Source organism: Acomys minous (assembly GCF_964271855.1).
Source record: "Acomys minous genome assembly, chromosome: 6".
NCBI lineage: Eukaryota > Metazoa > Chordata > Mammalia > Rodentia > Muridae > Acomys > Acomys minous.
Genome location: NC_140487.1, coordinates 105,871,486 through 105,887,974, shown reverse-complemented (window position 1 = coordinate 105,887,974; position 16,489 = coordinate 105,871,486). Strand labels below are relative to the sequence as shown.

Genomic DNA, 16,489 nt, shown 5'->3' with positions numbered 1-16,489 from the left:
GTTGGAACCAACACAGAAGTGAGTCACAAGAACGCAGAGACAATGGAGTAGAGGAAGGAAGACAGACAGAAAGACAGAAGCGTGAGATTAAGTGGAGGGAAAAAAACAAGACGTGCAAATCCAAAGAGCAAAACAGAGGCCACCCCTCAACAAACACCATCCCTCACCCAGGGAAGCACGGGTCTAATGATCGTGTCCAGAACCCCCTCCCCCGCCTGCATCCTTGTACCCAGGTTGTCCGTGACGATCAAAGAGCTCTGGAAGGCCTTGAGAGCATCACCCACAAGGTGAATGAAGTCTTCCACGACACGCAGCAGGTGCACAGAGCCAGGTGACACCTGGGAAACACAGGAGGTGTGAGGTGTCTGAGGCAGGGGGTGGGCCACGGGAGGGGGAGAGCTGGCGGCGGCGGCGGCGGTGGAGCCTCTCACCTGCTGAGCGTCATCCCATTTGTCCTTATTCTCCGAATCCACCATGAAGCTCACCACCTGGAAGAAACGCTGGGGAAAGAGGGGTGGGGTCAGGAAGCGCGAGCCACCTTGCAGCCCCCCCCCCCCCACACACACCAGCTGACCCTGCCATTGAGGAGTAGTGTACCTGCACATCATCAGCAGAAGGGACATAGGTGGCCCTCTTGAAGGTGTCAGTGACATTTCTTAGAATATCCACAGAGAAGAGCAGGTCCCCGCTGTAGTAAGTGCGCCGTGCCAGCAGCTCCTGCAGGCTTCGCACCACCTGTGACATGCCCTCGCCTGCCAGCATGCGCTGGCCCTTAGCCAGGTGTTCCCGAAGCTGCAGGTGACATGTGTGGCCCTGTCATTGCAGTATCAGAAGCCAGGACCAGCCCTTGGCCTGTCCTCCTCCCATCTACCCACTAGGTGCATCCAGGAAGAGAGAGGGCATACCAAAAAAAAAAAAAAAAAAAATCAAAGAGAGGCTCTTGGGAGACACAGTGAAAGGAGGAGTCAGAGGTGAATCAGGCACTCCAATGTCCAAATGCAGGGTGACATGCTGATGTGGGGACTGGGCACCTCCCTGTCCCTGAGGAGCCTTGAACACGCTGAAGCACCACACACACAGGACCTTTCAAACACAAGCTTTCAATGCAAACACACCATCAATACCCAATTTGCTCAGACACAAGTACACACAGGCCACATTTGTTGACACCATCTTTACCCCAGTGCAAGCCCTGGGCTGGGAACTCGGGACGCGAAGATAACTTCAACTTTGTCCCTGCCTTCAAAGAGCTCCCAGTGTAGCAGAGCACACTTAAATGCATTCTTTGTTCGCGTTTTGGTTTCCTTAGACAGGGTCTCTCTATGTAGCCCTGACAGTCCTGAAACTTGCCGTGTAGACCGGGCTGGTCTTGAACTCACGGACCCACCTGTCTCTCCCTCTCCAGTTAAAGGTGTGTGCGTGTGCCCAGTTTTAATGCATCCTTAACCCTCCGTGTCTAAGAAGCTCAGGATGGGGAAGGTGGGGTGCGTTGGGGGTAGGTACCAGAGATAGAAGACGAAGCCTAAGAAACCCTGACTTATGAGTAGGAGTTTGCCAGACAAAGAAAAACACAGCCTATACCAAGGCATGGGGGACACGAATGAGTCTTATGCTCCTGCCAGGGCTTTGGGACATGTCCACATGGCTCCCCAGCCCAACCAGGAACACTCACTGACAGGTACAGGTAGCGGTATTCATGGGAGATGCAACGAGCGAAGCTGGGCAGCCCCCAGTATGCCACACCCTGGGCACTGAGGAGACAGCGGCGGCTAGCGGAGCCTGCAGAGATAAGACAGGAACAGTGGGGTGAGGGGGGGGCAGAGGAGGGGGAGTTAGGGCAGGCCTCTCACCTACTCCCGCCACATCTCAGGGTACAGACCCACACACAGCTTTGGGCCCAGAGGTGGGGCAAGGGTCTGCAGGGGACAGCTGCCCACCCTTACCGGAGGCATTGGGGGGACACTTGTTGTAAATGATCTCGCCAGCAGCTGCCTTCTTCCATGTCATCAGCATCACATATTCATCCCTGCACATCTCATGGAAGGCTGTGGGGACAGGGCCGGGGACGGGGGTGGGGTGGGGTTGGGGGTGGGGCTCAGCTGGGCTCGCACACACGCCCCCCCCCCCCAGTCCTGAGGTTGTACGAGCAGTACCTGGACACCTTTTTTCACTACAGGGCTTCACCTCCTCTCCTGTGCCCTCACAAGGGTAGCCCTGCGTGCCGGAAGCCTGGCACATGCGGAAGCGGCGTTGCCAGCCCGTGTCACAGGTCTTGGAGCACAGGCTCCATGCGTTCCACGGTCCCCACTTGCCATCAGTGGCTGTGAGAGAAAAGGGGAAAGTGTGAAAAGGCCATAGGTGCCACCAAGGACAGGGCCGCTGGCCACCTGCTACCCTCACACCAAGCACTCACCCGGGCAATCGAGATTGCTGCACTCGCGAGTGTCAGTGAGGGCACCCGTGCATGTGGCCCAGGCTGGACCGGCCACGCTGCACTTCCTGCTGCGCTGTTGGGTCCCGTTGGCGCAAGATGACGAGCAGGGGCCCCAGGGACCCCATTCTAGCCACTGGCCTTCCACTGCATGGGGAGACACAAGCAGGGGTGGCCGTTGAGCAGAACGTGGGTGGGCTAATGATAGGGAACAAATTCCACAGGGAGATGGCAGAACCTGTTGGCTACTCAGACCTGTGCCAGGCCAGACCATCTGAGCTGGGCATATGAAAGGGTTTGGAGTGAGTGGGTGGTGGCTAGGCCTCTTTCTGCCTGCCTGTCACCAGCTCCAGGAATGCATGATACCTCTCCACACAGCACCAAGGGCAAGCCCCAGCGGTAAGAGTGTGTGTGTGTGTGTGTGTGTGTGTGTGTGTGTGTGTGTGTGTGTGCGCGCGCGCGCGCGTGTTATAATGGCACCTTTTGATCTCTGCCTACACATAAGCCCCACTTTGTGTCCATGGTGCCATGGACACCAAAGTGTTATTTACAGCAAGGGCAGCTGATGGCATGGAGGACTGGGCACTGGAAAGCAGGTCCCTTCTGCTGGGGTCACAGTGTGTCAACCCCAAGTCAGGGCTGGGTTTCACCTCCCACTGGTTGCTGACAAGTATACTTCTCCAGTCTCCCCATGCGTGGTCAAAGCTATGGGAACCCCTCCTCCCCCTCACCCCCCCCCCGGGACAGGGCACTGAGCCTGACTGCCTCCCATAGGTCTTCCGATTCCCCCCACCCGGCTGGGCAGCGCCTGCCTAAGAAGCCCCTTGGCGCTACTGACCCGGGCAGGCAGCCATACTGCAGAGTTTAGTCTGCAGCTCGGGACCCTCGCAGGCCTTGCCGCCGTGCTGGGGGGGCACGCAGGTCCGCATCCGGCTCCGGGACCCCCGCCCGCAGCTGCGGGAGCACAGGCTCCAGGACCCCCACTCCTCCCACACGCCGTGCACTGCAAGGAAGCACGTGGCCGGTGTCTGGGAGGCACCTTGGCTCCGCCCACAGCCAGGGCCTGCCCATCCGCCCACCAATCAGGAGTTTCGTGATTCTACGACCACTCCTTATTGGCTCCACCCTGGGTTCTTTTTGGCCAGGGCGAAATGGCTTAGGGTCCCAGGATAACCACCCACTGTGGGAATGTGGCCCCAAACCACACAGGACAGGTTCTGTGGACACCCGGATAGGGTGAGCAGTACCAGCCCGAGAAGCCAATGGTCTTCCCTTCCCTTCCCAGGAAAACCCAGGAAAGGAGCCAAGATCCATTCCACTCTTTCCACCCCCAGACCCAGGGCCTGAATCCAATAGGGCATGCCTGGGGCAACAGAAGTGCCCCCTCCCAGCCCCAATCGCATAGACACACAGACAGACACGAACCTCTACATAGACACTGACAGGCACAATGAGCTCACAGGCAGGAACACAGCTTTGTCCCGGTGCTCCACAAAGCTCCCTCTACACCCACCAAGCACTGGGAGCCTCCCCCAGTAAGCCCTAATCTAAATCCACTTGGCAGCAGCTCACTCCAAGAAAGCAAAGAACAGAAACTAGTTGACCCTACCCTGTCTCTCAGTCACCAACTGACCCAGGCCGACTCAGGCATTTCCTCAGTACCTGCGTGTAGTACCTTGCATGCTCAACTGATTTAAGCCTAAATAGTCTATCAGAGGCACCCAGGGGAGCTGAAGGGGAACCCAGAGCAAAGTGGGAACCATCAGCCGAGGGCTTCGTTTTAAAATAGAGTGGCATTACATCTTAGATCTAAGGGCGAGCTGAATACTTTAGCCGAGGTGGGGGAGGGGCAGGGCAAGACTAAGCAAACGCAGGGAGCCAGGATGCTGCAAGAGGTGCTGGTGAGGTCAGGACTAAGGGAAGGGGTGGGGTGGAGGGGGGGGTGGGGGAGGGAATGTGCAAAGAACAGCCTTGACTTCCAAGATGGAGGCATCAGGGGACTGAAGTGCCCAAAGTGGACCCAGATGTGTGTTCTGATTCTTTTGTAACCCCAAGTGTTTCATGCCAGGCTAGCACAGTGCCTAGGTTAAAGGCATGGTGCGGAGGGCAGGCAAGTTTGTTGAAAGCAAGGAAGTGGGTAACCGGTCATTTTGGGAAACTCTAAGTGTTAATGTCCTGTCACAGACAGGGCCTAACTCTACTGGCAGATGGACTGGGCAGGGAGGAAGGACGCCTACCTGGGCAGGTGGCTGAATTGTTGCAAGGCCGGGTCTCCCGAAGGGGCCCGCTGCACAGGGTCCCATAGGGGGAGGACACGCAGGAGCGGGTCCGCACCTGCAGACCCTGCCCACACGTCAGGGAACACACGCTCCACGGGGACCACTCCTCAGCTGCTGGGTCGCCTACGAGAGAGGGACAGCATCTCGGCAAGGGACACCTCCCAGAGAGTTGATTGGAGCATGGAAGGGGCAGGAAGATGGGAGGCAGGCATCAAAGTGACCGTCTTACCCTGACCCCAAGTGGCAGGCTCTTTGGAAGGCAACCCATCCCTGCCCACAGGCCTCGCATGGCAACATAACTGAGCTCCAGGACATAGACACAGACAGGCACACGCCAGCACACAATGCCACCAGACGCCACAGTCGGGCCCCCGCCACACAGGAAGAGAGGCGGGCCCGAGTTACCTGTCTGCGCCATGTATAGCCCAGGCTCATCTGCAGACCTTGGCCACTGGGTTTTCACCTTCGGTTCCTCTTCCGGCTCCTCACCTGGAACACGGAGGTGGGTGGCAAAGGGGCTTAGCGAAAGCCAGCTCAGTGCTGCCACAGTGGTACAGAGGGCAGCCTTCTGGTCCTTGGCCTGAGGGCCTGGAACCAACTCTAGGTGATGCAGAGACAAGCATCGAGTTCTGCCCCCTGCCCCACCACCACCACCACCACCATTTTACAGACAAGGAAACTGAGGCTCAGAAGGCCACATGGGACTCATAGCCACTTTGTCCACCTCTTGTCTCAGCTGGATGGGATCGGAGAGCAACGGTCAACATAGCAAGTTCTGTGGAGTCATCTGTGCTATCCCGAGCCATGCCTTACACCCCTTTAACCCTCTCACTGGGAACATGTGACTGCCATCTCTGTTGAGACACGGGGAACTAAGGACTAGAGAAGTGACCAGTCCAAAAGTATACGACCCACTGAGCCTGCAGCTTGGCTGTTGCTCCTCCCAGAACTGACCCTGAATGACAGACAAAGCAGCCCGACTACCCCAGACCTGCTCTTGGGCCACGGTTCGCATGGGTGAACCACGGGCTTGAGGTTGAATGTAGAACAGCAATGGACTGTGAGGTAAAGGCCCTGAGCTTGCCTGAGACCCAGGTGGGGTGTGTGTGCTCAGGCAGAAGCCTGTACCTAGCAGACCCTCCTCCCCCCTGGGCCCTGGAGCTTAAGCCTGCCCTGCTGTAGACAGTAGCTCCTACGGCCCCTCCTCCTCCTGCTGCAGTGTCCTCCAAAGGCCTATGTGTTTGACGTCTAGCCCTCAGTTTGGCCCTACCGGGAGGTGGTACAATGGGATGGAGCTTAGTAGGTCTTGTGGTTACTGGGGACAGGAGGGGATAAGTAGCCCTTCATCTCCTTTTCATTCCTAACCACGAGACGGTTTCCTGGTACACATTTCCACACTGATGATCTGTCCTACCACCAGCCCAAAAGCAACAGGGAAACCAACTGAAACCTCCAAGCTTTAAGTCAAAACGCCCTGTCCCACAAAGTAAGTGATCAGGTGAAGACAAGAAGGAACGCACAAGGGAAGGCCACACCCATAGTGGGGCCAGTGGGCCGATGACTGGAAGAACATTTAGGGGTACGGCTCAGCCCATGGTGTCCCGCCCCCATCCCTACCCCTGCCCCGCCACCATGAGAAGGAATTGCTCTCCTAAATCTCTTTCTTCTGTTTCAGAAAGCTGTGTCAGCACCAAGCTGGGGCTTCAAAGGGCTGTGTTCCTGCCACCCCAGGTCAAGCCTCTGCACCTGAGGAAAGCTCTGGGCCAGGCCAGAAAACCTACTGGCCAGGTTTGAACTGCCATCTCCATCAGCCACCAGTCTCAGGGCCTGTGCCACTTCCTGTAACTTCTACACCAGGTCAGAAGCCTGGCCACCACAAGGGCATCACTGGACCTCCCCTGGCACATGGGCACTGGGGACCAACACTGGCAAGCTATGTAGCTCTGGGCAGCCCCTTCCCAGCTCTGATCCTGACTTTTCTGGAGACAGCGCTCACAAAGCACCCCAACTTCAAGACTACTACCCTTAAGACCTCCAAGGAAGAAAAACAGGACTTATATGAACGGTGGCATCGTCTGCTCTCCTGCCACCCTTCAGCCCTCATATAGTCGCAGTCCATGCTGGGCTTGGGGTTTGTTTGTTTGTTTGTTTGTTTGTTTGTTTTATTTTGTTTTTCCGGCCAATTCAGCATAAACCTCCAAGACACAGGAGAAGAAAGCTTAACTGCGAAATGCCTCCCCATCCGATGGGCCGGTAGGCAAGTCTGCTGGGCACTTTCTCGATTAATAACTGATGTGGGAGGGCCCTGCCTGGCTGTTGGTGACTCGGTTGTATAAGAGAGAAGGCTGAGCTGAGTATGGTGGCACTGGCACACGCCTTTAATCCCGGCACTTGGGAGACAGAGACAGGAGGATCTCTATCATGAGTTCCAAATCAGCCTGGTCTACGTTGTGAGTTCCAGGACAGCCAGGGATGTGCAGAGGCCTTATCTCAAAAATAAATAAATAATAAATAAATAAGAAAGAAAAAAAAAAGGAAGAAAGGAGGGAGGAAGGAAGGAAGGAAGCAGGGCAAGCAAGCCATTAGCAGTAGCAGTGTTCCTCCGTGGCCTCTGCATCAGCTCCTGCCTTGAATTCCCACCCTGACTTGCCTGGATGATGAACAAATTGAAGGATGAAGTAAACCCTTTACTCCTCGGGTTGATTTTGTTGGTGATGTCTTACCACGGCAACAGAAACACTAACTAAGACAGTCTCCAGCAGTCTTCCGAGGTGTTGGAGCCAGGCCAGCAGCTCTTCAGTCCCCTTTACCCAGCTCTTCCGTCACGCCTGCTCAGCCATCCCAGCCTAGAGCCTTGTGACAAGCCACTTTCTCCACGCCCACTCCCAGGCTGCCGAAGCCCCGTAGAGCGAAGCCAGCTGGCCCTGAGACAGACTTGGGGCTCTGCCTCTGCTACAGGCATCCAGACTTCTCAGAGACCCCTGTGCTCTTCATTTATTCCTCTCTCCCCTCTGTGGTCCCACTGGCCCTTGCTCGCTCTCCTCCTCAAGCCCACCCCACCCACTCCTTTTGCTAAAGCCTCTTTTGCAGGAAAGGGAGAAGCTAGGGCGCCCAGCCCTGACTTGTGGCCACCCCTCGTCCATTTCCCGGAAGGCTCCATCCATTCTGTCCCCCTTTCTGTGAGCATTCCCTCAGCAACCTCTCCTCCTAGCCAGTGACTGACCCAGGCCCCCTCTGTCCTAGGTGGCTCTCTTTGTGCCCCACTTCCTCCCCCTAGCTACTGCCCTTGGCCTCCATCCAATACCGCTGAGTGGTCCCCAGCTGACACTCCACTTTCTCACCTGCCACTCACTTCCTGGCTGGAATGTCACCTCCCCCGTTGATCCACTGCAGTCTCGCCACTGCTGCCCACATCTTTCTACTGAAAACAGTCTTGACCCTCAACATAGTTGGCCCCGTTGATCTTTCCTGACTGCTGCCTCCTTCCGACTTTTTTAATGGGGGTTACTCAGGTGCTGCCTTAGACAGTCCACCCACCTGCCACTTCTCACAGCAGGCATCCACACCTTGTCCTACCACTTCCACAGCCACTCAAAGCTTAATGAATCCCTCTGAGACAGCCTTTCCCCCACCCCCACCCCCCCATCCTGCCCAGACCCTTCAATGCTCCACAGCTAGGCGAACTTCCGATCCTACTCACGTCAGATCCTGTTCAATGCATCATCTCAAGCCTCTCCCCTTGGGTCCTCACCGTCTTTACCTAGAAAACTCCTACTCAACCTTAAAGACCCATCTTCAATACCTTCTCACCTAAGCAGCCTTCCCTGTCGGCCACTCCTAGGGCAGCAGCTGCCTGCCCTCTTTCCTATGTCTCTTTCATCACAGATGGATCCATTTCCTCCTTTCTAATTATTTGTTTGTTTATGTGTATGGGAGGTTTTTTTTTTTTCTGTATATATATGTCCGTGTACCATTTGCACGTAGTGCCGCTGGAGGCCAGAAAAAGCTGTCAGGGGAGTGGCCACATGAATGCTGGGAGGCAAACCCAGGCCTTCTGGAAGAATAGCCAGTGCTCTTAGCCACTAAGCTTTGTCTCCAGCCCCAGTTCTATCTTCTATCTGCAATGCCCACCTCTCCCTTTGACCCATCTGAAGCTGTATGTAGTGTCATCGTTCCCCCAACTCCCGCTGAGCCTCAAGAACACCAGCTCCCACTGGGACCATCCCTAAGTCCAGCATCAGTCACAGTCCATATTCTGGAGACACTAAGCAATGAGGGTCCTAAGTACAGCAGATGCTCTGGGTCCCACTTTGATTAGACCTTGTGCTCGTCCCTAGGTCTGGAGAGCATCCTCCTCCTGGCCTGGCATGCAGCAAACAACAACCTAGGAAATATCTGAGGCCATCTCACCTGTATATTGTGGATTCGCCTCGCTCCTTGTGGACCCTATTTCCTCTAACCAACTCACCAGCCATGTGCTGGCCAGCACCATAGTATAACCAGGGGGGAGCCTAGCTTTGGGGTCCCCCTCTTAGTCTCCTGAGCTGGGTCAGATTGTTGTTGAAGGAGCAAGCCCACAGCTGGACAGCTGGAGCCCACTCCCGCAGCCTTCCCATCCACACACCACCCCCACCTCCCTCAAGAGTAGCCAGCAATTCAGCTCCCCGCTTGGGAAAGCCAGTTGTCCCTGAAGGGGATGAAGACAGATAAGACCAACTGGCATTTACTGCCAGGAATATTTATTCAGTACGCATGCGCAGGCCCAGAACAAGGCAGGCCTATGGCAAGGCTGAGGCAGGCAGCTTCCAAGAGGACACAGAGGACCCAGGAAGGGAACAAATGCCTCCATAATCCCCAAGAGTCCTGCCTGTGTGATATGTGCATATATCTGTGTGCACACATGTCGGCACATGTGAGTACGGGTTTGTGCATGCCACGGTACACATGTGGAGGTCAGAAGACAACCACAAGTGGTAAGCCCAACCTTCCACCTTGTTTAAGATGGGATCTCTTGCTGTTCACGGCCGGAAATGCCAGGCTAGCTGGCCAGCAAGTTTCTGGAGTCTTCTGTCCCACCTCCCACTTTGTTGTAAGATCGTAGGGCTAACCAACGTGTACTACCAACCATGTCTGGAGATCTGAACTCAGGTCCTCAGGCTTGTGTGGCAAACACTTCACCCACTGAGCCATCTCCCCAGCCCTAAAATGCCATTTATTGAATAGCCCCACGTGTCCATCACCATGCACTCCCCATTACCTCACTCTATCCCCCCTTGCGGTCAACTCACCCACTTCACTAAAGAGGAATGAGGCTCCCATGGGAGAGAGGCTGAGCTGGACTCACAGCCAGGCCTGTCTGGCTCCAATTTCCTCTACAGAACTGCCCTGCTCTGAAAGAATGAAGCTTAGCCTGAACCTTCCTGGATTTCCCACCTAATGCCCATGGGGCCTCACACAAACCAGGGGCCTCCCCTGTCTAATTAGAAGCTGTCTAATGTTCCATTGTACCTCTGCTTCCCCTCCCCCACAGCACCACCCCCTGCTACCATAAGGACCTAACTCTCCTCCGTGGCCTCCAGTGACCCTTTGGGATCCCAGCTCCAGCCACATGAATCCCCCTCCTGAGAAGGCCTACAGAAGCTCCCCACTATTATAGCTGCACTATAAAACCTCTGGCTTCTGCTGGCCTCTCCGGTCCTGTCCCCACTTTCCCATCAGTCAAGCACATGGCCAGACCACCTGGACCACTGAGGACACCGGTTCTGGAGCGGGACCCGTGTGCGTGTGACTTCCACCTGGCCCCATCTTGTTGCATTGCTCTCAGCCAAGCGGCCTGCCCTCTCCGAGCTTTGGATTCTTCGACTTGAAAGTTAAGGCTACCACCTACCACACACCTCCGTAGTGAGAGTTAGAGGTGTGGGCTGTCTGGAGCACAATAAAAAGGGGGGCTGTACCCCCCTTATCATTCAATCACACACATATTTTATTCTCTCCGTGCTTTCTGTTCTTGCAAAACGCCCTTCCCTCTACCTCAGTCCGCCGCGTACACAGTAGGCGTGGCCTCTTCCAAGAAGCCCTCCTAGACTGGCCACACAGGAATTTGGGTATGCTGACCCCCTTTCTGTGGCCTAGTTCTTAGAGCATCTTACACTAGCTGTCAGCCTGCTGTTCCCACAGCTCCCAGGACACCAAGTCTCAGTCCTCAGTGCCCTGCAGCACAGAAGGCCTAGACTCCGAGCAGCCAGGCACAAGGAAGCCATACAGCAAGCGCAAGTCAGATCATCCTGGGGTTCCTCCACCCCACCCCACCCCAGCCTCCAGGGGCTACCCTCAGTTCACCTTGCCTCTGTAGGCAGGATCATTGGGCTCTCTGCCACTGGGCTACAGCTGCAGATACCTGCCACGCTGTGCTCCCCCAAACTCTGAATGGTTCAGCACCCAAGACCTTTAACACATGAGTGTGTTGAAGATGACCATGACAATCACTTCCTTGTGACTTCCAAAGCAACCATCGTCTTTCCCCAGGGCTCTCAGAACCCTTCCTCACACTGACCCCAGAGCCTTGGGGCAGCAGCTAGTCTTCTGCTGTGTTCTTCCAAGTTTTCCTAGCTCCCAGGGCTGCAGAGAGGGGAGAGGCTTTTGAAATTTACAGGCTCTCCCCTGTAGCCCAGTGGAACCGGGTCCCTGTGAAACCAGGTACCTGCCAGGATGCCAAGACTTCCTCGGGGATCCCCCTATCACCCCATCGCCTCAGCTTTCCTACTGAGTTGGGTCCCTGCTACCTCTCCCACGTGGGCACATCCTCCTGGGAAGCCAGGACTACAACGGACTCAAGCCCGCTTCCTGCTTCATCGGAGCCACTGGCTAACAGGATGAGGTCCCCAAGCCAGGCGCGCGGCATCTTTCTTGGGACGGCAGTCAAGAAGAGCCCTGGTCCTGGCTCCCTTCACAGCCAGCAGCTCTGCTCCTTATATCTCCTTCCTCCACGTGATCGCTCACACTTCCCGCCCTTGCGCAGGCTGTTCCCGCCGCTAACACGGCCCTTCCACAGGCCGCATTGGCCTTTTACATACGGGTCTCTTCTAGGACAACTGGCTGATCTTGGGGGCGGCGGGGGGGGGGGGGGCAATCCTGTTGGTGCCTGTTTGTCCTGTTGAAATAGGGCACAACTTCTCCCAGTAATGTCAAATGCCCTTCCATCCCCACAAAGGGGAATCTCATGAGGCCAGACTTTCACCCACAGGGCGCTAATTTCTCTTTCTAACAAAGGGAGAAGCAGGAGAACAGCAAGGCTAAAATTTAATACTGCCACTTTGTTTTCACCGTGGTTGTTGCTTTTGTTATCTTTCTATTTCAGGTAAGTGATAACTCTTTCCATTTATGATATGAAATCTTTTTAATATATTAAATTTAAAAGGCAATTCAATTTAGGGAGAAATTTCACAGGCTAGTGAATTCCTATTCATTCCTCAAAACCCACCTCAGAGTCACCTCCTCGAACTGCCTTCCCGCTCCTTCAGAGTTTCATCCTCTTGCTCCCTCCCTCCCTCTGTGACATCTGGAACACGAAATTATGATAACACAGCAACTGTTTATTTGCCAGCACTGTGGTTTAGACATAGCTTCAGTGTATGTTCTAAGAGTTCCTGTATAGAAATTTACTCCCCATAGTGAGATTAAGAGAGTAAAAATTTAAGCTGGGCATGGTGGCACATGCCTTTAATCCCAGCACTTGGGAGGCAGAGGCAGGTGGATTGTTGTGAGTTCAAGGCCAGCCTGGTCTACAAAGCGAGTCCAGGACAGCCAAGGCTGCACAGAGAGACCCTGTCTCAAAAAAAAAAAAAAAAAGAAAGAAAGAAAGAAAGAAAGAAAAAAAAAAGAAAAGAAAGAGTGAAAATTTAGAGCGAGGTACGGTGACACCAGCCTATAATCCTAGCCGTGGGGAGACAGAGGCAGGAGGATCAGAAGTTCAAGGTCATCCCCAGCTACATTTGTGAGTCTGAGGCCAGACTGGGCTACATAAGATCCTGTTCCAATGGTGTTTAGGGGTATAACTCAATTGGTAGAATATTTTCCTAGCATGCATGAAGCCCTGGCTTCAATCCCCAGCACTGCATAAAGCCAGACAGATAAACGCAAAGCTCAGGAGACAGAGGCAGGAGGATTGGAAGTTCAAGATTTTGATCAGCTACATAGAAAGTTTGAGGCTAGCCTGGGATACATGAGAGAGGAGAGAGAGAGAGACAGACAGACAGACAGACAGAGACCAAGAGAGAGAGAAACTTGAATAGTATTAATAGGATATAGTCGGGCATGGTAGCGCATGACTTTAATCCCAGCACTCCGAAGGCAGAGGCAGGTGGCTCTCTGTGAGTTTGAAGACGGTCTAGTTTATAAAGCAAGTTACAGGCCAGCCAGGGCTACATATTGAGATGCTGTCTTAGGAAGGAAGGGGAGGAGACAATGTGCATACATGGTCCCTCGCTTGCCATGTGAAAGATACTGTATACCACAGAGGAACTTTGCCAGCAAGAAGGTCATCACCAGGCACAGGCCCTTGACCTTGGAACAGAATCATGAGCCAAAATAAGCTTTTCTTTAGAACATACCCAGTCTGTAGTATTGTGACATTAGTAACAGGGAAGACGCTTTAATGCCAGGTGTCCGCACTGAGCTCTTACAGGGCACAGCTCTCCTACCCTTTCTTCACAGATGACAAAACAGCAGTGACATCACTTGTCCATGGTCACATGGTTCAGGACTGGGCGACTTCAGCCTGCGGCCTTGGCTATCAGTGTATACCAGTGGCCACTCAGCGACATGAGAGTACACCAAGTGTGCCTCACTCTCCCCTCATCTCACACAGAGCTGGCCCAAAGTTTGGCAGGAACTCCACAGATAAAGACACGGTCTATACGTGTCTGAAGGGTTGGCAGGCCCTGCTGAAAGGCCTGAAAATTCTGGGGGTACACTGACAGGACCCCCAGGAAAAGCTGTGGGCTAGATATCGCCTACTCTGAAGAGAGAAGACATGCCTGCTTACTGTGGGAGCCTCAGGGAGGAAGCCTGAGGTCCCATTTCCTGTTACCAGACCAGGTTGGCCAACACAGAAGATCTGAGCTTGAGCACTGAGGGAGAAAAGTTACTCTCAGGCCTCCCTAGCAGCTACAAGGTGGTAGCACACCTGTATATGAGGCTTGGCAGGATGAGAGAGCTCTGATCACCAAGGGCGAAAGGGATTGCTCGGAGGGGAAACAGCCCAAGCAGAGATAGGGAGGCCAAAAGCGGGGGTTCTAAGGACACTGAGGGGGATCAGTGAGTGGGCAGGAGGGAGAGAGGGGGACGGTTGTAAAGAGTAGAGAGCTATGCCCAAGAAAGGGTCCCAACACCAGGCTGGGGTGCTTGGGTAGAGCTGCAGGCTCAGGCACTGAATTGGGAAGGTGACACATAGAGAGATCTTGGGTCCCCCGAGGCATTCTAGGAGAGATGGCAACTTGTCCAAGTGACGTGGTGGCAGACGCAAGGTAGGGATCGGAAGCCACTTTTGCCTCCCAGGAGCCCACAGCCTCCCCTGATGGCCATGCCTCAGATGAAGGGGAGGGTAGGCTGAGAACATCTGGCCCAGGAGAGAAAGGGCCCTGGGGGGGAGTGTGGGGGGGGGTAGGAAGAGAGTGTGCCCCAAAGGAGGGAAGAAGTTGTATGAGAGGAGCGCTGCCCCAGGTATCACTGAGTACAGGCACTCCGGCGCACAGGCGCCTCCCAGTCCGGAGGATCAGTGGGCAGGAGCCTGACCCACCCTCAACAGCTGGGCTCTGCAGTGGGTACCACTTCTGTGACTCACTTCCCAACTCTGGCCTCAGCCAGCCTCTGTGCCAGTCTTCTGAGAGCTCCTTCCTGCCTCCCTTCCCTTTCTTCCTCTCCCCACACTTAACAGATTGCGGCAGCAAGATGGCACAAATTTATGGCTCAACTCACCAAAAATAACAAGAGATCTATCAAAGGCAGTTTGCGTGAAATTAACAGGCGCCTGTACCCTCTTGTCAAATGCACTCAGCTCTGAGGCGGGCCAAGGCACACCACTGCCCCTGGCCTCCTTATCGGCTGGTGTCACCCTGGGCCCATCCTGCTTTGGTCTTCCGCTGACCGCTCTCAAGGATGTCCCAATGAGGGTGAGCCCAGATTCCTTCCCCACCCCAGTTCCTGACGGAAGGTGTCCCTTCCTGTTCACCACCCCACAAACCTTGTTGTTTGGCAGCTCCCATGCCAGCCTATTCTGCATTCTAGGGTGTGGCATAGAGGATGGTGTGGAGGGAGCCCAAGGTCTTGGTGAGAAATAGCAGTGCGTCCTGGGCCCTGACAATGCCTCTGACCAACAGACACACCCTGACACGTGAAATGAACTGAGTCATGCGCCCGCCGTTTCTCACGTCAGAAAGGTTGGGCAGGAGGGAAGAGGTGCCAAAGCAGAAGAACCTCCTGCCGACTTGTGGGAGAGGAAGGGGCTGTACCAGCCAGTTCTGGGTACCAGTATGCTGGATAAGTTCATCTCGTTCACATCAGCTGATGCCACATACCCATGCCAGCTTCCCACAGGAGCCCTCCCTGCAGAGCAGCCACCTGAAAAGGTGTCAAATGAGGCAAGGGGGCACAGCAGAGGTCAGGTCTGAAAGCAACCAGACCCTCCAGCTCAGGCATCTTTGCTTCAAGAGCCGCAAGAATAACCAGCCAGCCAGCCAGCCTCCCTCCACGGTCTCAAACTCAAGAGTCCTCCCAGAGGCTCTGATAATAGTACCCTTCCGGTCACCAGCCCTCTCCAACTCCTGAAGATGCCCTAGCTACCAACCAGATCCTGCTTCCGGCTTCAACCAAGCCCAGCTGGCCGCTCCTGGCTCTGCGCTCCACATGGCAGCCTGCCCAGCTAGTGCCCATCCAAGAGGGCAAAGCCTTGCTCCATCCACTCCAAACCACTGGTCCAGTGGGCCACAGGGAAAGCCAGATGAAAGAACCTGCCCGTAGCTCAGCGGAATGGGGGAGGCCCTACAGAGTGACGGCAGTGATGGCCACGCAGGAAGAGCCATAAACCTCCTGATATACGCCTGGCGCTCTCCGCTGATGTTCGACAAAGAAGCAAAATTCAATTTCTTCCTGCAGGCACTAAATCCCAGGCCAGCCTCCAGGGCCCGTAACCTGCCCACGGCCTGGCTGTCACATGGATGGCTTCATCGACTGCTGTTAGAGGCCAAGCTGGCCTGGGAGAGAGGCCACAGCAAGGCCACTGGGTGCTCACTGTGCCCATGTAGGCACGATGCCAGGTGTTTCGTGGGGGAGGCCAAGGAGGCACCTCCCCCCCTGCCCCCCCCCCCCCCCCGCGCTGAAAAGCATTGGGAGAGGCCACTGTCATAACTCTCCTTCTAACTAATTCAGGGACACCTCCCAGTTCCACAAAGAAACCAATGCCTTTGGTAATGACGCTAATAGACAAAGATGGTGCCTGGCTCCCAGGCTCCAGTCTCCAAAGCAGAAGTAGGGGAAGGTTCTACCTTCCTCTGGTCCCTCTAGTACCCTCATATGAGCCCCCTTCCCCCCCCCCCCTTTTAAGTACACAGTGAGATCTAAATACATCCTTCATCGTCTTCAGGGTAGGCTAGCATTTGGGGAAACTGAGGCCCAGAGAGGCAAAGGGCCTCCCAATATATGGGCCAGCTCCCAGACCTACCCTTTGTCCCATCTACCTGTCATTGGCGTCTTTCCCCTCCGCCCCGACCCCTATGCCAGTCCT

The 16,489-nt window shown here is 55.0% G+C and overlaps 1 protein-coding gene across 11 annotated transcripts in view; it reads right to left on the bottom strand.

Moving 5' to 3' along the window:
• ADGRB2 (adhesion G protein-coupled receptor B2) overlaps positions 1–16,489 on the bottom strand; it is a 64,761-nt gene that overhangs the window by 13,157 nt on the left and 35,115 nt on the right. For 5 of the 11 annotated variants that reach the window (XM_084785875.1, XM_084785874.1, XM_084785871.1 and 2 more), the window contains 10 exons: positions 5,116–5,199; positions 4,669–4,833; positions 3,270–3,434; positions 2,414–2,578; positions 2,154–2,321; positions 1,944–2,045; positions 1,673–1,779; positions 598–792; positions 432–500; positions 230–338 (listed from right to left, as the gene is read on the bottom strand). In XM_084785875.1, the coding sequence (XP_084642001.1) occupies positions 230–338; positions 432–500; positions 598–792; positions 1,673–1,779; positions 1,944–2,045; positions 2,154–2,321; positions 2,414–2,578; positions 3,270–3,434; positions 4,669–4,833; positions 5,116–5,199 (1,329 nt within the window). The remainder of the gene's footprint in view (positions 1–229; positions 339–431; positions 501–597; positions 793–1,672; positions 1,780–1,943; positions 2,046–2,153; positions 2,322–2,413; positions 2,579–3,269; positions 3,435–4,668; positions 4,834–5,115; positions 5,200–16,489) is intronic. The other 6 variants (XM_084785878.1, XM_084785880.1, XM_084785872.1 and 3 more) reach the window with 3 other exon arrangements.